The sequence below is a fragment of the Mesoplodon densirostris genome, chromosome 1, assembly GCF_025265405.1.
Source record: "Mesoplodon densirostris isolate mMesDen1 chromosome 1, mMesDen1 primary haplotype, whole genome shotgun sequence".
NCBI classification, from domain to species: domain Eukaryota; kingdom Metazoa; phylum Chordata; class Mammalia; order Artiodactyla; family Ziphiidae; genus Mesoplodon; species Mesoplodon densirostris.
This window is the reverse complement of record NC_082661.1, coordinates 77079489-77107237: the sequence shown is the minus strand read 5'-3', so window position 1 is coordinate 77107237 and position 27749 is coordinate 77079489. Positions and strand designations below refer to the sequence as shown.

The following is a 27749-nucleotide window of genomic DNA, read 5'->3' as shown; positions in this document are numbered from 1 at the left end:
TCGAAACAATAAAGTTTTCTATGGGAAAAACAAATCAAAAGACATTAAAAGGATGAGAAATTTATGCTAGCCATACCATTTCTGAACATTTGAACAAATCTCATGGATTTTCTTGGTTTCTGATTCCACTGAGCACCTGAGGTCTTAAGACAAATTTTGGACACTAGCACATCAAACATAAACTGTCCTATGACCTCCACAGAAAGGGCCTTATTTTCACAAATACTTACTTGGCCATTGGATGAACAGCAAGTCCTCGTGGCTGAGAGATGTCCTCCTTAATGATTATTTCACGATACTTCCCATTTAAATCACTCCCTTCAATGAGAGATTTCCTAAAATGCATGTAATATAAAGGGGCTTTTTATATCAACTTTACTTTTTTTTATCAAGTTTACTTTTTAAACAAAAATACTTGTTTTCCCTGTTGATTACTGAAAAGCAAAATACGCATTCTAAACTCCCCTCTCACAGGTGTGCACATGAACACACACACGTCAGGAGTAACACTTACACAACGTCTATTGTTTTTTTTAACACAGTGTTTAAATTAGTTTCCCAATATTTATCCCAAGCAATTAAAATACACCGTGAAAGGGTAAGGTAAGGGGGGTCTGTGTCGGTGGCCTGGCAGGGATAAAGCCAGGAAGTGCAAATGCCACCATCCCTTTCTCTTCACAACCTCCCAGCTCCTGGCAGAACCAATAAAAGCCTCAGCCTGGTGTTCACAGATCACAGGGAGGAAGGAGAGTAGACCTCGAAGGGCCACAGAGACAACCAACACAAGGACAGTAGGAGAAGACTTACACTGACTTTAATTTTCTTCCATCTGATTCTAAGACAAATGGGAGTACTGAAATACTCTTTGCTACTCTTTACATTAAAAAATAATAATAACTCTTTGGAATCTGGCAGGGGAGAAAATTCTTGCTTTCTAATTTTTCCATTTATTTGTCAAACAAATCTTGATGATCAAATAGACACTTCCTCAGCACCTAGTGTGTGTCAGGGATTGACCTAAGCACTGGAGATACAATAGTAAACAAAACCCAGCTCTGTCCTTAAAGAGTTAGAGATCAGCTGGAGAGCAAAGAGGAGGGAGACCGAAGGGGGTGGGGAGGGAGGAGGATGGGCAGGGAAGAGAGGGAGAGGGAACTGCAATGCAGAGACTGTAAAGAATGCGACTGGCAGACTCAGTGCGGGTGGCTTGCCGGAGTGCACTGTGAGCCCCAGCAGGTTCCCTGAGCAGGCAGGACCACAACAGGGGAGATTAAAAAGAACCTCCCTGGGCTTCCCTGGTGGTGCAGTGGTTGAGAGTCCACCTGCCAATGCAGGGGACACAGGTTGGTGCCCCGGTCCAGGAAGATCCCACATGCCGCGGAGTGGCTGGGCCCCTGAGCCATGGCCGCTGAGCCTGCGCGTCCGGAGCCTGTGCTCCGCAACGGGAGAGGCCACAGCAGTGAGAGGCCCGTGTACGGCAAAAAAAAAAAGAACCTCCCTTCCCCACCTCGTTCCACCTGCCCAGAAACACAGGGCAAGACCAGTCCCTCCTCTCTCTGCTACAAAACACTCAGGAGACCTTCTGCAGGTGGCTTGTTCAAGTGCCCTTTCTAGATGGGGGCCAGGGCTTGATCTTCCTCATGGACCATATGCAGGAGGGAGATAAAGGTAAAATTGGCTCAGGGCCTGGGCTGGGCCAAATACACTTTGCAAACTACCAACTCGGGGCAGTGGATAATTTGAAATCATTTATACTCCAGCACCACTTTTAAAAGATAATTTTATTCCCAGATGAAGTGGAAGGTAGTTTTGAACTCCATGTGCCAAATTCACTCAGTCACAACTGTCACTGTGCCTGTTCCCTTGAGGGAAGGAATTCTGAAGCCACTTGCTTGTGACCAGGGGAAATAAAACTGTCAGTTCTGATCTCATTGTTACATCATCTCTAAATTCTTACTGTTCTGAGCAGGAGTAAGGTGATGAGAATTGAGACCGACATAAGCTCCTGACTCTGGAGCTGTCTCGGGCAGGATTGCTGGAATTTACTCTCAAAGCTCCCCAAGGGGGTCACCCAATAACACACTTCTATTTGATTCAGCCACAAAGCACATCTTGAACTCCAGTGTTGGTCATGAGACAGCAAGGAAAAGGGCGGACATTCGGGTTCACGTGAGTTCAAGCATAACCCTTAATCTAGTAGCGTATCTTTCTCTTCATACTTGTTATCTAATTGGTCTCAGTGCCACCACTGGGATCCTCTAAACCCACCCTATTTCCAGGGCAAGAGTTGTCCATCCAGAACCCTAGGAGAGTGATTTTTTACCTCATGGTAGTTTTTGTTACCTCAAAAGGATGAGCAAACAGATATATTGTTTCCCTCTTGATTCTTTTTACTAGGCGTTTGACTTTGGGAATCAGGATTCCTTAATACTAAATAATAGCACTGTCAGCGGAATTATCAATCTGCTTCCTTCCTAGAGTTAGATGTTAATTTGAATCTGTCTTTTCCTAAGCCAATGTAAACTGTAAGCATCCATTCTGGTTCTTTTACTTGGTTAAGAGTTACTATATAATCTAATATCACAAGCTTGGAATCCCAGTTATTTAAATCCAATTTCTAGCTAATATGAAGGTTTTCAAACTATAAACCTTTCATTTCCAGACAAATTAAAGGTTTTCTCTTAGCAGTTGCCGAGGACATGAGAAAGGCTTGTTATTACTCAAGTCAATGAACTAGAGAATTTGAGGTCTGATCCTCTGGGATACGGTGGTGCCTGTCTATCTCCTGAAGGCATTGCCTCAGCCGTAGGTACTAGGGTGCTATTCATCAAACACGTAAAATTAGAAGTGCCGTGCAAATGTGGGAAATATGGGGAGACCCGGCATGCTTAGAGGGGCCAAAAGTGCCAGACATCTGCTGTCCTAATCAACGTTTCCTAGAACAGCCGTGCACAAGCTCTGTTATTATGCGCAGCTAATATTTTAAATGTCCTTTTAAGTAGGTTCAAAACAGAGAAGGCCATTATTAAGATTTTTAGCATTGTTGTAACTGAAGTTGACTTTCATTTGTTATGTGACACTGGGTCGAGGACATTTAACTGACCCTGGTTGTAGAGGGCAGTACGTACCATGATTATTAAAAACACATGCTTTGGAAATGGTCATCCTTGAGTTCATATTCCAGAACCAGTACTTGCTGGCTGCTTGACCTTAGGAAAGTTATTTTACCTCTTTGATTCTCAATTTTTTAATCTTTAAATTGGGGATAAGAAGACTTACCTTTTGGGGAGTCAATATGGATACAAAGCTCTTAGTGCAGTATCTGGTGCATTTCAGTTATTCAATAAATGAATAAATACCCAAAGGATAAAGTAATGGAATGAAGGTATGGTTAAATGAATGAACAAATGACTGAATGAATTATTTAAAATATACTCACTCTGGTTATAGAAATGCCATATTATTGATAACTGGGCACCACATCATGCATCTGGCTCATGTTTAAAAGTCTGTTTGTTTCCCATGGGTTATCCAGACCAAAAGAGATTTTCTGGGACATAGAAAGCCTACCCTCAAGCACATAAATCCATTCCCTGGGACTTCTTCCTCTATGTTGGGACCACTGATTTCAGAGGTGAAACCCTAATTAATTCTCTCTTCTTTTACTTTAACAAGGTTGCAGAGGTGCCAGAAGTTTGGGTTGGCCACCAGGTCACTCCATAGCTTTAAGTTACTCTGAGAAAGTATCCCAGAGCATATGGAATCTCTAACCTTCTTCTGTGAGGTACGCCATGGCTGGCTCCTTCTTGCTCAGAAGCAGGAAGTGGGCTCTCATTAGCACACACAAGGGATGCAGCCGCTTCCTTCTTCCCCCTTCTCCTGCCCCATTCTTGGGGCTGACAAGGCCACACATGCACACACACACAAACACACACCAAGTGCAGCTGTGCTTCCTGCAGCCCCAAGAGCAGTGTGCCCAGAGGACAGACACACCACAACTTCTCTCTGGTCCTGTTGTTGCCCATCAGAGGGAAACAGGCCATCTCTCCCACCCTGAGAGCCAACATGTGGGTTCTAGCAAGACTTGTCACTTAAATGTTGTGCAACCTTGAATAAATCACTTAGCCTTTCTGAGCCTTTGTTTCCCCACCTGTAAAATGAAGGGGAAGTTGATCCCTGAAGCCCCTTCCAGAGCCCCCTCTGGGAGTATCCATCCTTTATTTGGCAATTATTTATGCATGAGCTTATGATATTTCTTGTACTGAGATTTAGACCAAGCATTTGTATTAGTTTTCCCTGTGTACATGTGTCTTATCTCCCTGGCTAAACTGTAAGGTGACTGGAAACATGGAGCGCTTCTCATGCTCCTATGTATCTCCCATGCTACCAAGGAGAGAGCCCAATCCACAGCAGATGCTCAGAGAATGCTTGCTGATTATATCCAGACAGGTTTTGTGTTTCCCTGATTACAACCAATAGCCTGAAATGCAAAAACACATGCTGCTTTCTTGGTCCTCAAAACTTGCCCATGGATACAGACCTTGATGAAAGATAGAGTCTTGATTAAAAGGCGGAATGTCGGGTTTCCCTGGTGGCACAGTGGTTGAGGGTCCGGCTGCCAATGAGGGGGACGCAGGTTCGTGCCCCAGTCAGGGAAGATCCCACGTGCCGCGGAACGGCTGGGCCCGTGAGCCATGGCCGCTGAGCCTGCGCGTCTGGAGCCTGTGCTCCGCAACGGGAGAGGCCACAACAGTGAGAGGCCCGCGTACCGCAAAAAAAAAAAAAGAGGAGGAATGTCCTGTTTGGTTGTGGGGAGGAGGTGGAGGGACTGTGGACAGCACTGGGGGCATCTTTCCTCCAATCCCAGTCAGGTGCCCAGCAACATTTTCCTGTGTTCAAAGTGGAGGATGAAGCCAGCTGTATTACCTGTCCAATCACTCCCCTCCCATGTGGCTTAAAACTGAAAGAGGAAACCTACCCTCTGTCTGTCCAATAGAATTTACGACCAATCCAGTCTACAGCAAGACCTTCTGGCACACCTACTTCTTCCTCAATAAGCCTTTCTCGCTGGGAACCATCCATATTTGCTCTCTCTATCCACTTTAGGGCTGTATGGGCAAAGTATATCTACAAAAGAGAACACAGGCATTTCAGTTTGATTTGTTTAAAAACTTAATGTGGAATATATACAAATGAGGTCAGTAAATCTTTATATTATACAGTACAATAGTTAAGAGCTGGGCTTTGGAGATAGACACACCTGGAACTGAACTCCACCTCGGTTGCTTCCCAGACATGTGTAAACTTAAGCAAGTTTATCAGGGTCTCAGAGGTTGTTTCCTCATTGGTAAAATGGGTATAATACTATGAAGCACATTAGTTTTATATATATAAGTTCTTAGCCTTGTGCCTGGCACATATTTCTATTGCTATGGGTAATTTGCTTATCTTTGATCATTGGTCAATAACAAAGCCATCATACTTGAACTCTAACGGCTCCTACAGCCTGAAAGGGAACAAAGATGAGCAGTTTAATGGGGGCTGCAAGCTGAGCTTTAACTTCTACTGCTTGATTCACAGGATTCCACTTCACTGCAAGTCAGGAGACACAGCTTCCTCTCCCAGTTTTGACACTTATTTGTTTGATTGCCTTGGTTAAAGCATTTTATTTATTTATTTATTTTAAAATTGAAGTGTAGTTGATGTACAATATTATATAAGTTATAGGTATATAATATAGTGATTCACAATTTTTAAAGTTTACGTTCCATTTATAGTTATTATAAAATACTGGCTATATTCCCTGTGTTGTACAATATACCCTTGTAGCTTATTTTTTACATAATAGTTTGTACCTCTTAATCCCCTCCGCCTATATTGCCCCTCCCCACTTCCTTTTCCCTACTGGTAACTACTAGTTTGTTCTCTATAACTGTGAGTCTGCTTCTTTCTTTTTATATTCACTAGTTTGTTGTATTTTTTGGATTACACATATAAGTCATAACATACAGTATTTGTCTTCCTCTGTCTGGCTTATTTCACTGAGTATAATACCCTCCAAGTCCATCCATGTTGCTTCAAATGGCAAAATTTCACTCTTTTTTATGGCTGAGTAGTATTCCATTGTGTGTACATGTGTGTGTGTGTGTAGGTACCACATCTTCTTTATCCATTCATCTGCTGATGGATACTTAGGTTGCTTCCATATCTTGGAAATTGTAGATAATTCTGCTATGAACATTTGGGTGCATGTATCTTTTTGAATTAGTGTTTTTGTTTTTTTCTGATATATACCCAGGAATGGAACTGCTGGGTTATATTGCTGGGTTTATTTTTAGTTTATTGAGAACCCTCCATACTGTTTTCCACAGTGGCTGCACCAATTTACGTTCCCAATAACAGTGTACATGGTTAAGCCATTTAATCTCAATTCTCTCAGCTATAAAAATGACAAAGTCAGACTAGGTATTTGCTAAAGTTCCTTTCATCTCTAACTGTAGATAATTCCATTTTAATTAATAGATTTTGTCCAACAGAACATACCTTGAAGATGCAAAGTTCTTTTTCAGTCTAGTATGCAGACTATTGAACAGGTACAAGAATAAAAAATTGCTATGGGTTAGCTGACAATTTAATGATAGCATATGTGGAATATTAACTGTGAGTACATATATGTATATAAACCTATCATCAATAATGAGAATATTCATAAAATGGTAATTAAATAAAGGATTATCAGCTTTCTGGATAAAATAGAAAAGGTTCTATTCCATAATACAAAAATGGGCACTTATTATATTAAAAAATACTCTGCTAGTGCTCTGCTTCTCACTCAAATGTGTACACGAATCACCTGGGAATCTTGTTAAAATGCAGATTCTGATTCAGTGGTCGCAGTGGAGCCTGAGAATCTGCAGTTCTAACACGCTCCAGGTCATGTTGATGTCACTGGTCTAAGGACCACAGTTTGAGAAGCAAGCAAATGAGAACATTGACCAGAGAAATGAAAAACCATGAATAAGCCACATGACTTAAAGTTCATTTTAGGTTTCCTTATTCACCTAGTTGTAAAAAATACTGACTGTGTGGGAAAAAACTAATTTGGTAATAAATGAATCTTGAACTGATTCTATTAATTTTTTCCTGTTAATATAATTCTTCTATGGAGTCAAATAGATTCAGTTCATAGAAAAAAAAAGAACTGTTTGCTAGTATTTAATTACAAAACTTCTATTTGCAAAAGTAGTTATATTTGGCTATCAATCCATACCAATTAAACACAGAATCAATTTGCTTCACTCTGTCTCTTTTGGTCATTTACCAGAATGTTTCAAATCAAGAAGAAACAAAAGCACAAGTTTTAAAATTCTAGGAATTAATGCACCATCTAGTAACAACTAAATCATTATGGAGGGAGATTAATAACTATGCAACTTCATAATTATTGGCTGATTCATCTCCAGAAGATACTGTAACATATCATTTCAAGCACATTCTAACCTAGCATAAAGATAACAAGAAATTAAAGACCAAATCATCAGCTGATTGGGTTGATAATTTAGAAATTCTAATGTTTATACAAAAAAAACTTCATGTAAAATTATTATATAAATAATGTTGTGTTAGACTGCCATTCACACATGAGCTGTAAAACATGTTTCTTGGTTTTCATGGTTAGGAGGTCACTGAATTTTCTCCCTTAAGGACATGTATTAAATGCAAGTTAGTAATCCATACTTCCTATGCTGCACCTCAACCTCCTATTTCTCCCAAAACACAAATAAATAAAAACCTATTTATGGTGCTCTTCCTGTGTGTATGGCACTGTGCTAGCTTCCTATTCTTATTTCCAAAGAGGAAACTAAACTTCAGATTCTGTTCAAATTATCCCCAATAAAATGGCTGAATCACAGCAAGGAACAGGGTAGGGTTATGATAACAGAAACATCCTTAAAACTTTCTCAAGTGATGTTTTAATATCTACATTTAAATTTTTCTTTGCCTAATTGTTCTGAGCTTAGCAGGGGATTTTCAAGTAACCCAGGTCATCTGTTAGGATAAAATCCTCTACTCTGTCCTTAAAGCACAGCCACATCTGTTCAAGCAGCAAAACCATACCTTATTTTCCACAGGGTCATGATCTAGGGCAAAAACCATTCCTATTTGCTGGCTGAGCAGGGTTCCATAATCTGTTCCATCAAAATGCATGTGTCGAATATCTTGAGAATTGGCAAACAGCAAAAACGGTGGTGGTCCTAATAACCAAATTTAAATATGGTTGCATTTAAAATATGCCTTGGAACCCAAAAGGCACTTCTGACCCTTCCCATTCATTGTACCCTCTTCCTTAATTTCTGCAGTACTTGTTTCTTAATTTCCCACCTGTACGGTGTAGGTTAAGACAGGCAAGAAGACTTCCTTTTCCATGAGGTGACTTATGGCCAGAATTTCATCACTGGTTTCCTCCCTGTCTAGGTGCCTCCTTTTAAAATGCAAATTACTTATAGAAAGAGACAGTGTTAAGTAACAAACATCTTAACTAAATGATGTAAGTCTTATGCTGTGTAATCTCCTTGATTCACACATATTGAAACATTATTAGCAGACTGTATTAATTCATGTCCAAAAAATACCCTCTCTGGTCTGGACAGTTTTAAAATGGAGGTATCATTATGTGAGTTAATAACTAGACCCCTGATAATTTTCAGAGCTCAGATTATGCTATATTAACTAAGGCCCTGAGAAGTTAAGGGTACGGGGGTCTAAGGCAAGCTCTGTAGGCTCATCACTATGTTATCCCAGGTTACAGGCATAATGAACCTCAGGAGAGATTAAATCAATTTGGCATAAATCTAGGATTTCCAAGGCTGTTGAAGGACATGAGATGTATTATCAGAAGATGAAAAAATAGTTGAAGCACACAACTTCATATTAAATTTTGTCATGAAAAGGACAGAACTTGTCAAAGTATTATGATTATTACATTTACCAGAGAGATAAAAATCAAATCAATCTACAAAGATTTATTAAATGCCCCTTAACTATAAAGTGTTTTAAGACTATTCTGGTTATGACTTTCACGTATACTGGAATGCCATACCTGATGTTATAGTAAATCTTTGCTTAACACTAATTAACTTCAAAATGTTCCTCAAACACAGAATTATTATTTATTTAATGTTAATTTATGTTATTTATATTTATAATGTGATTTGTTTTCCATTTCTAAAAATTAAAAAAATCAGACTTTCTATGCAGAAGCCAAAAGCAATTTAACACTTTCTAAATAAAATGTTGTTTTTCACATAATCTTTTTTGCAGAGACACACTTTCAAATGTTCACAGCACTAACCTGAGGCTGTACAGCTCTTTTTGTCCAGTTGTAGATCATACCCCGGAATGCAGCCACATTCCCAGGATACTGGGCTAAGAGGGATGCAGAGCTGGCTACATCCACCATTATCGGGAGATGAACAACCTACAAAAAACAATTCCTTGGTAATGATGTTATGGTATTAAAAAAATATCAATTTTTCATCAAAATATTAAGGTGAACCAAATATACGTTGCTTTTTAAAACCATTTCCACAATCATTCATACTGTCACAATCAAGCTTATTTTTCAGAGATTAGGAGGAAAATGTCACCATACTCTACTTCCCTATAACCTGACATCTTCAGTGTTAATCCTTCACACCCCAGTGACCCTTGTCTTCTTGTTCTATCACTGAATTTGTGAACAAGCACACTGGCAGCTGGCTGGAGTAAAAAATGCATTTTGATGAGTTTGGCAGCTAGTCTAATTCTTCCTAGTGATTAATATATTTTTTCTCTCTCACATTTTTGGTCTCTTGACTTCTTTTGCTCTTTTTATTTAAAAAAATGTCACACATAACTCTTTGCTAATTTTGAGTTATAGCCTTCACTCTATATGCTTAAGTCTCTATGAAGATAAAAGTAGGGAGGTATTCATAGGTGCAAGGAACAGGCTAAGCACTCCACATCCACCATCTTGTTTAATGCTGGTCACAAATCCAGGAGGCAGGTATCATTAACCTCTACAGATGAGGAAACTGAGACCAAAAGAGGGCAAGTAACTAGTCCAAAACAACACTGCTAGTAACTGGTAATGCTATCTCAGGGCTGTCTAGCTTCAAAGCTCTTGCTCATACCCACTACACTATGGTATCTAAAAACAAAACACAAAAATCTTATTTAAATCCGTATGTTAATCCATTATGTAAATATCTTTCAATGTGTAATGCTGGAAAATCTATTCTCCTTTGTCAGTAGATGGATTTTTAGGTGTCAGTTAGAAAATGAATGTTTTCAAACAAACGATAGATAAATAAACTTACCACTACAGGTTTTCCCATCTGTCTCAAGCACTGAGCCTTCAGGACAGAAACATATGGGACCATCTGATGTCAGAACACAATCATGACTGCATTCAGACACATTGCTTGGGCAGGAAATTAATTCTAATTAATGAAAAATGAGGCCAAGATTAGTGTTAAATCAGATTTGTGGAAATTTGGTAAATTCAGTTGCTAACAAAAAAAATGATATCTTGAAAAGAATAAGTTAAATAAAGATTGAACATTTACGAATTGTTGTGGTAATGGAGATATAAAAATAAAGAAAAAGGTTCAAATCTAAAACAAATTAAAGAAGGACTTCTAATTTTGGAAAATGACTCTAGTTTCCTCAAAGTTTCTTCTCTGACAATTAATACTTTTTAAGTTATTAGTCATCAAAATTCCAAAATATTTTAAATGGAACTTGGGCAAATGATTCTCAAGTTCATCTGGAAAACAAATTACATGTGTAAGAAAACTAAAAACATTGTGTAACTATGGTTAGGTGTAAGAACAGAATGAGAGGCTCTAAAAAATATCAAAATGTATCACAAAGATGCAATAATTAAAACAGTGGGTAATGAGTACAGGAATAAACCAAGAGGATAATATCAATAGAACCAGACAGAAAGTTCATTTTATTTTTTTGCAATTTGTAAAATTTATTTTGTCACAATTTCAAATGAAATAAACAGTTTGCACTTAACTAACAAATTTACTTATCTAACAAACAGTTTCTCAATGGTTTGGTTTGTCAGGAACCTTGTAGATATCTGGTAACTCATTTGCTTATGATTCTGCACAGCTATAGATAGAATTCAGATTGCCCCAGTCTAAATGTCAAGGTTTATATCAAGCACAACATTTTACAGTTTCTTTAACTTTTTAAATTAAGATATTATTTTCAAAGAACAAGGCCCCAGTTTACATCATTACCTTAAAAAAATGAAGATTTATTTCAATGGAAGATAATTATTGTGAAAGCATTTTTTTTACTTGAAAATTATTTTATGTAAACTTACATGGATTTTTTTGCATCAAAATATTCCCTGATAGTATTAAAGCAGGTATTATAAGTTTTTCAGAATATACCTTATAAATGAAATACAGTTATAGGAAAGATTGGAAAGCTCATTTTAGAAAAGACTCAAGTACACATAAGAATATAGTATGTGATAAAGGTATTTTAAATCATTAAGCATGTGGAAGATCATCCAGTAAATGGTAGAGAAATAAATGAGTAATACTTTGAGGCAAAAGCTAAATCCCTACCATATACCACACATCAAAATAAATTCCAAGTAAATCAAATATTAAAATGTAAAATATATACCATAGAAGTTCTAGCAGTTTTGACAATCAAGTGAGATTCTGTGTGTCCTATTAGGCACATAATGGACTCTTTATCATCATGCACTTGAGAATATCTGCTCACAGATAAACCACATGGTATTAGAAGAAGGGCAAATTCCATAAACAGTCACAAAGGTAGTGGGTAATATCCAAGAACTTCATTACCATCCATCCATTTTTCTGTGCCTTGTTTCACAAGCACATATAACATCCAGACTAACATATTCTCCATCATCTGTGAAGCAGTACTAGACAATATACATGAGACTTTTTTTTTTTTTTTTTTTTTTTGGCTGCACTGCATGGCTTGTGGAATCTTAGTTCACTGACAAGGGATTGAAACCTGGCCCCTGGCAGTGAGAGCGCCAAGTCCTAACCACTAGACTGCCAAGGAATTCCCATATGATTTTAAACATTTGTTTCTACTTAGCTATGTTGGTAGATTCAATAAGAAACCCATAAGAAGGTATCTGAGTATGTAATCCTAAATTTGAATTGAGAATGTTCATATAAACTCATAATGTATTTCTCTTTTTAGAAAGTGTTTTCCTAAATCTGATGCCCTAAAACACTCAAAACAATAACTGACTTTGAAGCAGGTTATGTTTTCTAAATACTATTTCTCATAAAAAGGAAGCAGTGGCCTTGAGAGATTGCTGATTCTAGGTCTAGAACATGGAATGTACAAGACAAGCCTGGAAAATATGTCCTACCAGGTAAGAGAAAACTATCAAAGACTACTGGGGTCTGGAACCCATTTGAAGATTCTCCCACCAGCCAAAGAGGAGACAATCTGCTCATTGGTAAGAATAACAACTGCAATGGGTTGAAACATATAAAAAATGTTAAAAATGCAAGAGTTTATAATAATACCTACAAAAAACAAAAAACACATCTCCCAAAATCATTGAAGTCACCATCATGCTGATGCCAAAACCAGACAAAGACATTACAGGCCAATATCTTTGATGAATTACAGGCCAATATCTTTAATGAATATAGATGCAAAATGCTCAAGAAAATATTAGCAAACCAGATCCAAAAGCACATAGAAAGGATCATACACCATGATCTCGTGTCACAAGGATGGTTCAACATATGCAAATCAATCGATACGATACACCACATCAACAAAAGAAAGGACAAAAACTACATGATCATCTCGATAGATGCAGAGAAAGCATCTGATAAAATTCAACATCCATTTATGATAAAAACTCTTTCCAAAGTGGGTACAGAAGGAATATATCTCAATATAATAAAAGCCATTTATGACTAACCCACAGCCAATATAATACTCAATGGTGAAAAGCTGAAAGCCTTCCCATTAAAATCTGGAACAAGACAAGGATGCCTACTTTCACCACTTCTATTTGACATAATATGGAATTAACAGATGCACACTACCATATATAAAATAAACAACAAGCACAGACAACTATATTCAATATCTCAATACCCAAAAAACTACAATGGAAAAGAATTTTTTAAAAAAGAATATAGATATATACATATATATGTGTATAACTGAATCACTTTGCTGTACACCTGAAACTAATGCAATATTACAAATCAACTATACTTCAATAAAAACTAAAATTAAAAAACCCCATTGGCTACCTTTGGAAGGTGTTAAAGAACCAACCCATTATCCTAAATATAAGTAAACAAAGAGAAAAAAAATTCATCATTTATACTGCCTTAACTGTAAGAATTGTATCTTGAAGTCACCAAATAGTTAATGAGAGAACATTCTTTTTATAAAGGTATTACAATTAATGATTAAAAAGAAATATTAGAACTAGATATCATCATTCAAATCCCCTGATGAAATAATGAATCTAGGAAATGAATGTTAATGGCCACTACAACGATTCCCTGAAAGATGACTGGGCTCTTTCTTGTTCCCAGCAATCTTGGCAGCTGCTCTTGGTTGGAGGCAGTCCCACCCTAAGGCAGAAAAATGGTGGCCGAAAAGAAGACGAAAAAGTTGCTGGGCCTGATCAACTCTACGCTCCAACTCATTATAGAAAGTGGAAAGTAAGTGCTGCAGGTACAAGCAGATTCTGGAAATGTTCAGACAAGGCAAAGAGAAACTGATCATCCTCACCAACAAATGCCCAGCCTTGTGGAAATCTGAAATAGAGTACTACACCATGTTGGCCGAAACTGATGGCCACCACTACAGTGGCAATAATATTGAATTGGGCACAACATGTGGAATATACTAGAGTATGTGTGTCACTGGCAAAGCCTACTGGGGTCCTCAGGAAAAATAAGATGGAATCTAGGTGATAAGATAAGGTCTAACCTCTTCTTTGGGCTTAGTCTCGTTTCAGTTGCATGTAGGGGGCCGTGTGCAGAGACCTTGCGCCTAACACATGGGATCAGAGTTCCCAGAGCAGAACTGCTGCACCTGTTACTGCAGCTCGGTGGGCCGTATGCAGAAGCACTGTGCTCGACCCCTCAATTCAACATGGCAGCGACAGCCGTGTGCAGAGACCCTGCACCCAGCACTGCGATCTGGAGCCTGAGCAGCACACTTGTGTGTGCGCAGTGGGAACTCTGCCCCCTCCCAGCTGTGGAGAACCCTATAAAGCAGCCCTGCCCACGGCATGTCAGGGGAGCAGGTACTATGGAGGTGAGCTCACATCTCTCCAATCTCTGGTCCAGTAATAAAGCTTTCCTTCGCTTCTGAACCAAACTCGGTCTCGTCCTATTGGCACTAGCGATGCAGAGCAGGAGGACCCTTGTGAGGACTGACTGGAAAGGGTCAGTAACATGCACACTGGCTATTATTATTATTATTATTTTTTTTTTTTTTACTTTTTCGGTACGCGGGCCTCTCACCGCTGTGGCCCCTCCCGTTGCGGAGCACAGGCTCCGGACGCTCAGGCTCAGCAGCCATGGCTCACGGACCCAGCCGCTCCACGGCACGTGGGATCTTCCCAGACCGGGGCACGAACCCGTGTCCCCTGCATCAGCAGGCGGACCCTCAACCACTGCGCCACCAGGGAAGCCCACACACTGGCTATTATTGACCCAGGTGATTCTGACAGCATTAGAAGAATGCCAGAATGGACTGGTGAAAAGTAAATCATGCATATTTTTTCTTCAGTAAAACTGTCCAGAGTTTGTTTTTTAAAAAAAGAAGAAGAAAGACCATTGGGGAACTTTAGAACGGATGACAGAGGGAGAAACAACCAGACGTTATGTGTCTCCTGATGGAAGTATAAACATACCAATGAAGTATTATTGTCAAAATTTCAAAGCCTAATCTGATCAAGCCTGCAGATCTAACTACAAGTTTGAGAAGGACAGGGACATCTTAGAAGTGTGTTCAGTAAAATCCAGAGTGTGAGAAACTCTGCAGGAAAAAAAGTTTCTTCAGCAAATACTTGCAAGGGAAAAAAAAGAGGAGAGGGAATCTGTAGGATAAGAGAGAGAGGTATCAGCTAATATCAGTATAACACACGGAGCTTGTTTGGATACCTAGTCAAACAAATCAACTGTTGAAAACTTTTTAAGATAATTTGAAAACTGACTAGATACTTGATGTTATTAGGGAATTATTGTTAATTTTTTTAGTTGTGATAACGGTATTGTGGTTATACCTGAAAACTGACTGGGTATTAGATATTAGGGAATTCGAGCTAGTTTTTTGGATGTAATAGTGTATCATGATTATGTTTTTTACATGCTTACCTTTCAGAGGTATATAAACAGTAAAATATATAAATACATGTTTGTTGGAGGTTTTGATTTAACAGGACTGGGATAGAGTCTGGTCATTCGCATTTTAAAAAACAAACCAAAATAAAACTCCAAGTTACTCCTGATGTATACTATTGACCGAGGACCACCAACGCAGATCATAGCCACCTTAGAAACATCAGTGAAAATGAAGGAAATAATGCAATAAATACTTGTTGTGACTTACGGTGACACCGTTTCCCATCAGGAAGCAGAACAAATCCTACAGGGCATGTGCAATAATAGGATCCAGGGATGTTTTCACACCCAAGAGTACAGCCATGATTCCAAAAGGCACACTCGTTGACATCTACACCATAACAACAGTAAAACAGTCAGACGGTTATTTTTGAAAATAAATTGTAGTATCACTAATAAGTCAGCAAAAAGTAGGGTATCTCACACCTCTATCTGCTGTAACTGACCATGGCAAGACTGTTTTTGCTACTCTAACAAAGGGTGAAAGAAATTAGTTCAAATATCATGAAAGCCATGGTTTAAACTGTCACAGTTTATACTTTCAAATACAGATTTTCATATTCAAATTACTCTTGGGATAAAGTAGTACTATTTCCCCTGAAAAGATATAGCCATTTAAGGCAAGGACCCTAGAAAGTTCTCGACAAGGGCAGGACATGCCCCTGCTTTGCTCTTCAGCTTTCTCAATGCTGACAGAAGCCCTTCACCTGAACGTGGGAGCATTCCCTAGCAGTTTTACTCTGGCTGAAACCCAGCCTTCCAGATCACTGTTCTATGCTATGGCTGTCGCCCACTAGTCCCACATAAGCAGGGGGCTGCAGTTAACAGGCAGATGCCAGGTTTACCTGAAGTCTCACCCCAACTAATTCCACTGAATGTACATTGCAGCCATTGGATTCTTTTCATCAGTAACTCACTGGACGTCCCAGGAGAAAGGACATGGCATTTCTCCTTGGGTTAATTACATCGGACCTGGAGTCTCACAGTAGGACGAGCCCAAGTTAACCAGCCAAGGTGCAGTTTCTCAAGATTCCTACCAAACAGTTATGTGATAAGATGTGGGAGTCACATACCCTTTGAGGATCTTATGGGAGCTACGGAACTACTTTCCTAAAAAATCTGACAATACGGACATTTTGCACACCGTCAAACCCATAGAACTCCGTAGAGTCCACTCAGAGACTCCCTGCCTTATGTCAATCCCTGAGTAGCCTCTGAAAGTATCCGATCTGGGAACACAAGATATAAAGGAGACCTGAAAGTGTTACAAGGGCTTTAAAATTGGGGAAAAAATAAAATTGCTTTTTGGGGGGAACAAAGGAGGAAACTTGAAATTGGTTTCACATGGTGGTTCTGGATTGCCCACTGAAGACCAGCCACTGGCCCAGGTGGGCTGTGCTTGCTCACCACACATTACCTTCACAGTTCTTTCCATCTTGGCTTAAAGCATATCCCTCTGCACACATGCACACATGGGACTTAAGCTCTTGACCACACATGCTGCTTCTGCAGTTACCTTTCCTCAGTTTGCAGAGTTTCTGATCTAAAAGAGAAGGCGGTTAATTTGGAGTGGAGGTGTGTTTTGACAGGGGCAATGCATGATCCCCTCATGGCTCCTAAGAACTCTAATCTTCCCGTGACATCAGCAGGGGTGTTGTCCCACGGAGGTGGCACTGCTCTAGGGTCAAACATTAGCCCAGATTACTCAGCCTTCTGAAGCCCATTTATTTCTCTAGTTGTATCTCTCCTACAGTAGCTCTCGGGATAGGACATACTAATTACCTGGAGATGTCATTCCTTGGGTTACAAACACTAAGCACAACTTAATAGCTTTTTCTTTTTGACCTGCTTTTATCAAAAGTATTTATTTATTTAAAAAATAAGTAAGGCAATAAACAGAAATGCTGAAAATGAAATATCTGTTTAAGAAGCAAAAAAGGCTGCAAAATGAAGAACATCTCTTCTTAAGTATAATATTTATAGGTCAGGTCTATATATTTATCTGTTTTTAGGATCATTATGTAAAGTACAACTTCTTTCAGACAGTATATACCACTGCCATATGTCTTATCCCCAAGTTTCTGAGTTTACTGCTGCCGGCATTCCATGTGTGACAAAATAGCCCAGGGCGAATAGTAAAATCTGCTCAGTAAGGTAGGTGCTTGGATTAAATTAGCCAAATACATTGAACAACAAATGGCCAACTTGGTACCTTTGGTTTTCAAAGCCAGAGTCAAGGGCTAAACTAGTAACACATATATCCCTGTTCGAATTTTGTTCCTTCTCAATTTTGCCAACTTTAATAATGACTTTGTGAAATGCTCTGGGAAATACAGAGGTAAGCTTGAATTTGAGGGCAGCTCTCAAGGTGCATGTAGTTATGGAGGCCAGAGCTCTGGCAATAGGTGACGGCAGGGCAAGAGGACCGGGGTCAGGCACCAGGAGACCTGGCATAGCAGAGATCAGCGGGAGCCTGTGAGTAAGGGGAGGAGCCCACTAAAAACACAGGCTTGCCGTGAAAGACACAAGAAACAAGCCAGCGAGAGCCTGAGCACAGTAGTGCACGAGGCTGAGACTGTCCCCCATGCAGGTCTGTTTCTCTGGTGTCTGTCTACTTAGAAAGGTGCCCCTCACTCTGACTCTACCCCTTTCCTTCTACTTCAAGTTACTAAACACTTTTCTTGACCGACAAAGCATCACATTAGAAACGTATTCTTGCCCCCTTGAAAATGTTTCTAATGTACGTTGAGACCACCTGGAGGGCATGTCACCCTCTAGAGATTCTGATTTGATACATCAAGGGAAAGGCTCACTTTTACCGGAATCTGGAATGATTCTGATGCTGGAGTCTTTACACCACACTTTGCGAAACACTGACCTAAAGTACTAATGGAATATCCCACTTTCACCTCAGTTATGTACGCCTCCTTTTAGCTAATCTGCGTTATTTCTTCAGTTATTTTAAACTTGTTTATTCAGATCTCTTGATAGAATTACATGCATAATTATTTAATACTGTTGCAATATTATCAACTAAGTTAAGATTTACAGTGAATAGTTTTATAATTAAAATAAATTTTTTAAAATTTATTTATTTTTGGCTGTGTTGGGTCTTCATTGCTGCGCGCAGGCTCTCTCTAGTTGTGGTGAGCAGGGTTTACTCTTCCCCGCGGTGCGCGGGCCCCTCACTGCGGCGGCCCCTCCCGTTGAGGAGCACGGGTTCTAGGGGCACAGGCTTCAGTAGTTGTGGCTCGTGGCTCTAGAGTGCAGGCTCAGTAGTTGTGGCGCACTGGCCTAGCTGGTCCGTGGCTTGTGGGATCTTCCCGGACCAGGGAATGAACCCATATCCCCTGCACTGGCAGGAAGATTCCTATCCACTCTGCCACCAGGGAAGCCCTACACTGAATAGTTTTTGGATATTGATTCCAAAAATTTTGTTTCTTGTCCATGGTTTTTATGCCAATTATGCATGTTTAGTAACATTGTTTTTCATGTTCCTACACGCTTCATCTATCAAAATTTTAATTAAGAAAATTAAAAACAAAATGACCCCAATTTTTAAAGCAAATGACTAAAGTCAGAAACTCACAAATGTACTGGAGACAAAATGTACCTAATTCAAATTTCTAAAAAAGAGTATGTGATTGTTTTAACTGTATTTTTTATAACATTTACAAATGAACAACAACAAAAATCCAGAAAGGCCTGATTAATAGCACCTTTTAATAGCACCAAAGTGCTACTACTTTCTTGAGGTAACCAAAAATTGAGAGATTATGCTTCCTGTAAATATCTCCTATAAAAATCTTTCCAAACCCAGTATGATAGATGACCACTGCATTAAGAATTGGGAAAACTGAGTTCTGTCTTCGTCCTGCCTTTTACATAAAATCACTTTATCCCTTTGACTTCAGTTTCCATGAAATAAAAGTGTTGAAGTAGATATTCTCTGAGATCTCTCACTTAAAAAAATTATGGTTCTATACAGAATCAAATGTTTGTTGTAAATTCCTCTAAATTTATACCTATAAAGATTCTCAAACCTTAATACCGGCTTATGATATGTTAATGGAGATTCAAACTGACTTACGGAGAAAACAATTAATGTCTAGGGTACAGGAAATTGCTCGTTCTTCATCTAGATCCAATGTTATTTATCTTTTTTTTTGTACTTTTCTACTACCTCTTACCTGTTCTTCTGTGTGTTCTTATTATCATCATCAACATCACCAACATCATCACAATTCTATATATATATGTATATATCTTTTTCATTAATCAGTAAGCTTTTGAGGATAAAACATGTATCCCATTCACATTTATAGTCCCAATAGCACCTAACCTGGTGCCTTTTACAACACAGCGGTGCTACAAACATCTGGAACACATGCACAAAAACCTGTGACCATGAAACCTGCAACTTAACTCCTTTATTTGGTTTCTCCTTGAATTTCCAGTCAACCTCAGAGTTAGAACTCAAATAGATGGTCAGTATTCTTTCCACTATACCATACTGATGATGGTTTTAATGATACTTATTAACAATATACATTACTATTCAATGATGAACATAGGCAGGAAAGCAATCACTATTCGTCTCTGAATGGCTGTGCTGATGATGTGACCTGAATTCAGACACTGAACACTTAAAAGGTCATTTTAGGAAGAGGCAAAACATAGGGGATTGAGGGCTGTATTTTGTTTAATCTCCTTAATCTGCTGTTCTTTAGCTTCAAATTAGGCTGAAGCTAGCACACAGAATGCTGCTGCTGACCTCAGATAACCCCCCTCCCAGAGCCCAGCAGTGGAACCTAATTACCTTTGAGCTCAAATTAAAGCTCCTAAATCATGGAGTTTAATGTCCACCACCAACTGCGCCTTCAATAACTGCCCAAATCACAAGCTCTCATGAGCTCTGCTATAGCCAAGCAAACTATAGATCTTACCCTGGTGCACTTATGAAACAACACACGTGGGATTCCCAAGCCTGCTTCTTTCCACTGATCACACATTTCTCTCCACCTCAAATTCAGTGTCAGACTCACCTCAACAACAAAGCCTTTCTAGTCTCTTCCATTTGAACCCATTCACTTGAATCATTCTTTTAACTAAACATTTAGCACCCCCAACAGTTAAAAATTTGAATAACATTTTATAAAGCATTTACATTATCACATGTAATTTTTATAACAAGCCCTTGAGCTATGCAGAGTAATTATTGTCTTCCATTTTACAGATTAGGAAATAGTATCTTAAGGATCACATATAGTTAATAAGGGGTAGGAGTGGGACTCGAGCCCAAGTCTTCAATGACAGACCTCATCTCTTTAATGTATATAATATGTGTGTTTGTGTATATGTATATACTTATGTATATATATAAAATATATATTTTTATGGGTTTTTATAGAAATATATATATTTATATTATTAATATTATATATTGATATAGACCATTATATACTGATACATAATAAAGTTAATATATTAACATATTAATATGTTATGCTATATATTTTATGTATAATAAAATATATAAATTATATATACAATATATCTTTCTATAAATGTCTATGATTTTTGTTTTATTTATTTATTGTCTTTTTCATTAGTGAGTTCCCTGAATAAATGACTCCCTCACCTTCCCCAAAAAACTTCCCAAACTGTGTAATACAGAAATTTATTCTTCTTTGTTAATAGAAAATAAGAAGGAAGAAACGAGAATGGTTATTTTGTGCTATTGGAATTCCTAATTATAGTAAAAAAAAAAATCACTTAGCCAGAACTTAGCTACTTGGTATCCTTATCCATCTAAACCTAAGAATCAGAAAGTAAAGAAATCGGGACTTCCCTGGCAGTCCAGTGGTTAAGACTTCTTCCAATGCAGGGGCTGTGGGTTTGATCCTGGTCAGGGAGCTAAGATCCCACATGCATCAGTAGCCAAAAAACCAACACATAAAACAGAAGCAATATTGTAACAAATTCAATAAAGATTTAAAAAAAGGGACTACTTAAAAAAATCTTAAAAACAAAAAGAAAGTAAACAAATCAACAGCCTCTGAGCAGTTAAAAAATAAATGCCTTTTACTCTCAGATGCACCCCTCAGGCCCACTCAGTCTTTCCTTATTTCAGACCTATTTCTGAGGAGCTTGGCCAGTCCACAGCATGAAGATGCAAACACAAGGTGTGAAGGTCTCCGCTCCCATTGCTACCACCCCCATCCACAGTGCATTCCCCACTAGCAGGAGTGGTTACATGATTCCGACGTTCTTTCTTGCTGAGCGCAGACACAGCCTCAGCCCAGCCATTCTAGACCACCAAGGGTTAGTTACTGGTCATCTTTCCCACAGCTAGAAGCCTTATCTCAGGTCTCCTCCTGGAGAAAGACGCCATAATCTGAGTGTGAAAATGATAGTAACTGCAATGAATAAAAACATTTCAAATATTTTTTACATCCTTGAATTCATAAAGATGCTTTTTTTAAAAGAAGGCCACCTCTGGAGGATACACAAACCCTTTATTCTGAAAACAGATAAATTAAGGGAAAGATTAAATCAAGCATTTTATTTACCTTTCCTATAAAAGATGCTCCTCAGGGAAATCATAAAGCTGATGTGGAAAAGTTATTCAACAAATAAGCAGTGATAGAATTAGAATGTCATTACTTCAAACCTCTAATGAAAAAATGCCTCTAAGCAATGACAATTAATAGCTTGTAAAGCCATTACACAAAAGGCTGATAGGAAACTCTATAATGGACAGACCAGGCTGGCAACACCTGAACCACTGATGAATCTTGAACATCACAAAAAGAATGGAGACCCAGCCACTACGTGCCCTCTGGCATGGTCACTAGGAAGCATGCGGTACTACCCACAGTACCACCTATAAAGTACTCTTGCAAAAAATCTGAATCTGATAAGGCTTCTAGGCTAAAACTACCAGTGTATAGGAAAAACAGAATCATGTTAATGACACCACGGGGATAGAATCTGAAAAATCCAGAATGTGGGAAATTCTAAGGAACAAATGATCTGGGTTCCTCAACAAATGAATGGCAGGAAAAAGTCTCAGAAAATAAAGAGGCCACAGCCAGGCATATGGAAACCAGCAAGGAGCAAAAGACAACAGCAAGAAAGATAGAAAATTGATAAAGAGCCATTCCAAGTATTTAAAAGGCACTTCACATGGCAGCCATTTGGTGTCAGGGCAAACCTGCATTAAAAACACAGCTTTGGGCTTCCCTGGTGGCGCAGTGGTTAAGAATCTGCCTGCCAATGCATGGGACACAGGTTTGAGCCCTGGTCAGGGAAGATCCTATATGCCGCGGAGAAACTAAGCCCGTGCGCCACAACTACTGAGCCTGAGCTCTAGAGCCCGCAAGCCACAACTACTGAGCCCACGTGCCACAACTACTGAAGCCTGCATGCCTAGAGCCCGTGCTCCACAACAAGAGAAGCCACCACAGTGAGAAGCCTGCGCACCGCAACGAAGAGTAGCCCCCGCTCACCGCAACTAGAGAAAGCCCACGTGCAGCAACAAAGACCTAACGCAGCCAAAAATAATAAATTAATTAATTAATTTAAAAAAGAAAAAAAACCCAGCTTTGCCTCAAATCAGTCCTATTCTTGCCCCAATGACGTGTATCTTTGTAAATGTGACCCTCATCATTAAGAAAATGTCAATAACTATCTACAAATATGTTAGGAAGTACAGAAATCCATAATTTGCTAAGATTTCTGTAATTAAATAACAGAGCTTTGGGTGTTTGAACTGATCATTTAAACTATATGAAAACAGAATATAAGTGTAGATGAGGGTATGGAGAAATTGGAATCCTTGTGCACTGTTTGTGTAAATGTAAAATATTTTTTTACATTATACTGTTTTCCACAGCTTAAAAAAAATCTTAAAAACAAATCAACAGCCTCTGAGCAGTTTAAAAATAAATGCCGCTGTGGAAAACAGTATAATTGACCTTCAAAAAATTAAAAGTAAAATTACCGTATGATCCAACAATTCACTTCTGAGTATACGTTCAAAAGAATTAAAAGCAGCATCTCAAAAAGATATTTGCAGACCCATGTTTGTAGCAGCATTATTCCCAATAGCTAAAACATGGAAGCAATCCAAGTGTTTATCAAAGGATAAACAGATAAGCAAAATGTGATATGTACATGCAGTGGGATATTATTCAGCCTTAGAAAGAAAAGAAATCCTGACACATGCTACAAAACAGATGTATCTTGAGGATATTATGCTGAGTGAAATAAACCAGTCACAAAAAGAGGAATATTGTATGATTACACTTATATGAGGTCGTTAGAGTAGTAGTCACAATCACAGAGACAGAAAGGAGAATGGTGGTTGCCAGGGGCTGAGGAGAGGCAGAAATGGGGAGTTCTCATTTAGTGGGTGTAGAGTTTCAGTTTTACAAGATGATAAGATTTATGGAGATTAATGGTGGTGATGGTTGCACAAAAACTGTGAATGTACTTAATGCCCCCTAACTGTACACTTAAAAATGGCTAAGATGATAAATTTTATGTTATGTGTACTTTACCACAATATTTACATTTTAAGAAAAAATTATGTGAACGAAATATTCATATATCTAGGATGATTCTTTTCTAGAGGTATCAAAAAAACCAAGGTTTTACAGTAGAAACCCCAGCAATGACATAATCAAAGTGAATTAGAGTCCCACCTGGGCAGTTTTAGCTACACTAGTCACTTCCATAAGCAGGTACATTTCTAGGTGGAGACAGTTCTCCTTCAGGAACTCTCAGAGTTAAAGAAATTCAGCAACATTTTTCTGCATGAAATGAATGCAAAGTATTTTAAACAGTGTTGATGACAGATGTGCTACATTTTCCAAAGAAGGCGCTTTTGAAATTCTCTTATGAGCTTAAAACTGGAATCTACATTTTAAAGAATCACAGAAGAAAGCAAAATTGTTTGCACCTTTTACAAAAGAACATCTGTGAGCAGTAAAACTGTAGTTGCAAATTCTCTAAATGTTGAGCTTGAAATAATGCCATCAACACTGTATACAAAGAAGTTCCCACACTGGCTCTGAGATTCATATACAGTCTGTCCTTTGTATTCATGAGTTCCACACCACATCTGCATATTCAACCAACCGTGGATCAAAAATATTCTTTAAAAAAATTCCAGAAAGTTTCAAAAAACAAAATTTGAATTTGCCTTGTGCCAGAGACTGTTTACATAGTATTTACAACTATTTACATAGTATTTATATTGTGTTAGGTATGATAAGTAATCTAGAGATGATTTAAAGTATAAGGAAGGACATTAGGTAATATGCAAATACTACACTATTTTGTAAGGGACTAGTGCATCCTCAGATTTTGGTATTGGCCAGAGTCCAAACAAATCCCCGTGGATACTGAGGGACAACTCTAACAGCATAGGTGTCAGGGAAGCCAGGAGAACACTATTGCCTAATAAGTTTAATCATGACAACAAAAATGTGAGATCAACTCTGTGTCTCTTTTCAGAGCACCAGAGGAGGAGAGAGAGAGAGAGAGAGAGAGAGTGTGTGTGTGTGTGTGTGTGTGTGTGTGTGTGTGTGTGTCAGTGAGAGAGACAAAGAGAGAGACAGAGAGAGAGAAAGATTGATTTTCTGAGTTCCTGAAGTGGAAAAAAATTTTTAAAGAGAAAGAAAATAAGGTTTGGGCCCCATAATCTGTTCAAACTGAAGCCTTTAACCACCAGCAGGCCATGGATAGACAAGAATATGCCAAATGACAGGTTATCCCAAAACAATTAAGGCAAACCTAAGATAGGAAACTATAGACAATAGTGAGAGGGTAGCTGGGAGGCAGCATGGTGTCAGTCTGCCTGGGTTCAAATCTCAGGTCTACCCCAGTGTGAACTTGAACAAGCAATTGTGACACCTCTGAACCTCAGCTTTGTAATCTATAAAATGGTACTAATAATCACACTTAATTTGTAGGGTTGTTGTGGAGATTAAATGAGATAATGTAGGAGAAGCCCAGACCAGATCATTCTGCACCCAGTCAATGGTCATGACTATTATTTCTAAGAGCAATACAACCTGTGCCATTTTTCTATTTCCTACACAGCAGCCCATGTGACTCCCAAGTCTATTACTTCTAGCCCAGACCTTTTTCCTGAAAGCTAGACCACTTAATGAAAAGAAAGAAGAAAAAGACTGACGCATAAAAGAGTCTAAAAGACCCTAAAAAAGACTCTCACTAGAGTTAAGCTGCAAAGATCTGCTGCAGAGAAAACTGATTTAAAACACCGGGATTTATTCATAACTATACAAAAGGAAGCAGGCTCGCTGAAGACTGTCTGGCCAAGGGCAGGGGCTTACAACAGGGAAGAAAGGCAACACGTATTCAGATATTAAATATCTTTAGAACTTGTTCCTCATGGCACTATTTAGCAGGGAGAGGGTACCAAAGGGTGTTTTTCTCAGTCTTTTTTTTTTCCAACTGTGGTTTATTAAATGTCCTCTAGGCACTGAGAGTACAATGGAGAGTTGTATTCTGTGTCCTCATAGGACAAAGGAAGTTGAGGAAGACAGACGATTATGGCAAAACATGATAAGTGCCCTGTGACAGGGGAAATCTGCTATTTTCTGCAAATAGCTACTGAGGCTCTGAGTGAAGAGGTCAGGGAAAGTGTTCCTGAAAGAAGTGATATTGGAGCTGTTTCTCAGAGGATGAAGAGTAAGTCACTGCCGAGAATTAGAAAGAGTGCTCCCAGGGAGTTCCCTGGTGGCCTTGTGGTTAGGCTTCAGGGCTTTCATCGCCATGGCCCAGGTTCAATCCCTGGTCTGGGAACTGAGAGCCGCAAGCCATGCGACCAAAAAGGAAAGAAAGAAAGAAAGAAAGAAAGAAAGAAAGAAAGAGTGTTCCAGAACATGCCAAAAGGCTGGAGGAGAGAGCAAGCATGCCTCCCTGGAGGAAATCAAATCTTTGAGGATGGCTGCAGCCCAGACTTTAATGCAGAAAATAGTGAGAGTGGAAGCTGAGAAATGAACGGGGTACCCCGTGAACCAGATAAAAAGACTGGGTTTTATTATTGGCAATTTAGAGTTGACAACTGATTTTAACCCAGGAATGACACGATTGGGTTCTTCATTTTGAAGGGTGATACTCCCTGCAGCACGGAAAAGGGAGGTGGTGGACATGAATTAAGTGGACACCAGGGATGGAGGGCTCTGAGAGGGGCCCAAGTGGTTAGATGGTAGGTAGTAGAATTGTCAGGAGATAGAGATTGATTTCATGGTGTTGGAATGAGAAAGAGGGAGTTAAGGGCAACTCCTAGATTTCTGCCTGTCAAGGTGGAGGTAAAATGCTACTCACCAAAGTAGGGACACTGGAGGGAGAGAAACTGGGGAGAAGGGAGGAGAAAGTGAGTGGGTCAGTTATTTCCTTTGTTCCTGAAGCATTTGCAAGAAATCCAAGTAGAAATGCTCAGAAGGCAGGTAAACATGTGGGCCTTGAGAAGAAAACTTGTGCTGAGCCTGAATGTGTACCTCCGATGTGGCCCCAGCAGGACCCTGATCCTGGAGGAAGCAGACAGCAAGAGAAGGCACCAGAGTGACTACTCTCAGGAAATAGGTCAGAATCATCAGAAAACCAGCCTGATGCCGAAACTGTGGCTCTACTACCTCGACTTGGGCTCATCAATCTGCTGCATCGACCTCCTCTATAACCAGCCAATCCTAATGGACAAGCCGTGGACAAACAAGGACTTGTTTAAACTGATACATTACTCTTCCTTGTGGAGCTCTGTGGCTTTGCCTTTTTTAGCCCCACCCTTGCCCTTGGTCTTCATCAGGGCTGCTCCCTTTTGCATATTATGAATAAATCCCCAATGTTTGAAATCACTTTTTTCTGCAGCTTAGCTCTCGCTATGCCTCAGGTCCCCCCACCCCACCCCTTCATTTGTCTATATCTCAAGAAAGAGGTCTGGACTAAAAATAATATATTCAGGAGTCAAACAGGCTACTGCATAGGAAATAAAATAGAAAAATGCCACAGGTTATACAGCCATTAGAGATCAACAGTGCACATAACCGTCTGAGTGCTTCTGAGAAATCACTTGAGAAAAAAACAACCTACTTAACTTTATTTAACCCAGTCTGTCTAAATCATCTGACCCTAAAATGTTTCTTCCTTCTAAATAACCCTTACAGAACTAGTGTTTGGAGAACATTTTGATAAATGATAGTTTAGGCATTTTTCATGAGGTAAGTTTGTTGGTCCTCTTATTTGTATAAGTACATATATCTTATAACAAAAATA

General features: G+C 39.0%; 1 protein-coding gene and 1 pseudogene across 3 annotated transcripts in view; one reads left to right on the top strand and one right to left on the bottom strand.

Moving 5' to 3' along the window:
• Window positions 1-27749, bottom strand: part of EGF (epidermal growth factor) — a 97353-nt gene that overhangs the window by 32890 nt on the left and 36714 nt on the right. For 2 of the 3 annotated variants that reach the window (XM_060088520.1, XM_060088528.1), the window contains exons 6-12: window positions 16861-16986; window positions 15652-15774; window positions 10359-10481; window positions 9353-9478; window positions 8119-8255; window positions 4979-5127; window positions 231-335 (exon numbers count right to left, since the gene is read on the bottom strand). In XM_060088520.1, coding sequence (XP_059944503.1) covers window positions 231-335; window positions 4979-5127; window positions 8119-8255; window positions 9353-9478; window positions 10359-10481; window positions 15652-15774; window positions 16861-16986 — 889 coding nt within the window. The remainder of the gene's footprint in view (window positions 1-230; window positions 336-4978; window positions 5128-8118; window positions 8256-9352; window positions 9479-10358; window positions 10482-15651; window positions 15775-16860; window positions 16987-27749) is intronic. The other variant, XM_060088533.1, reaches the window with a different exon arrangement.
• On the top strand, window positions 13675-14807 carry LOC132488725 (large ribosomal subunit protein eL30-like; annotated as a pseudogene).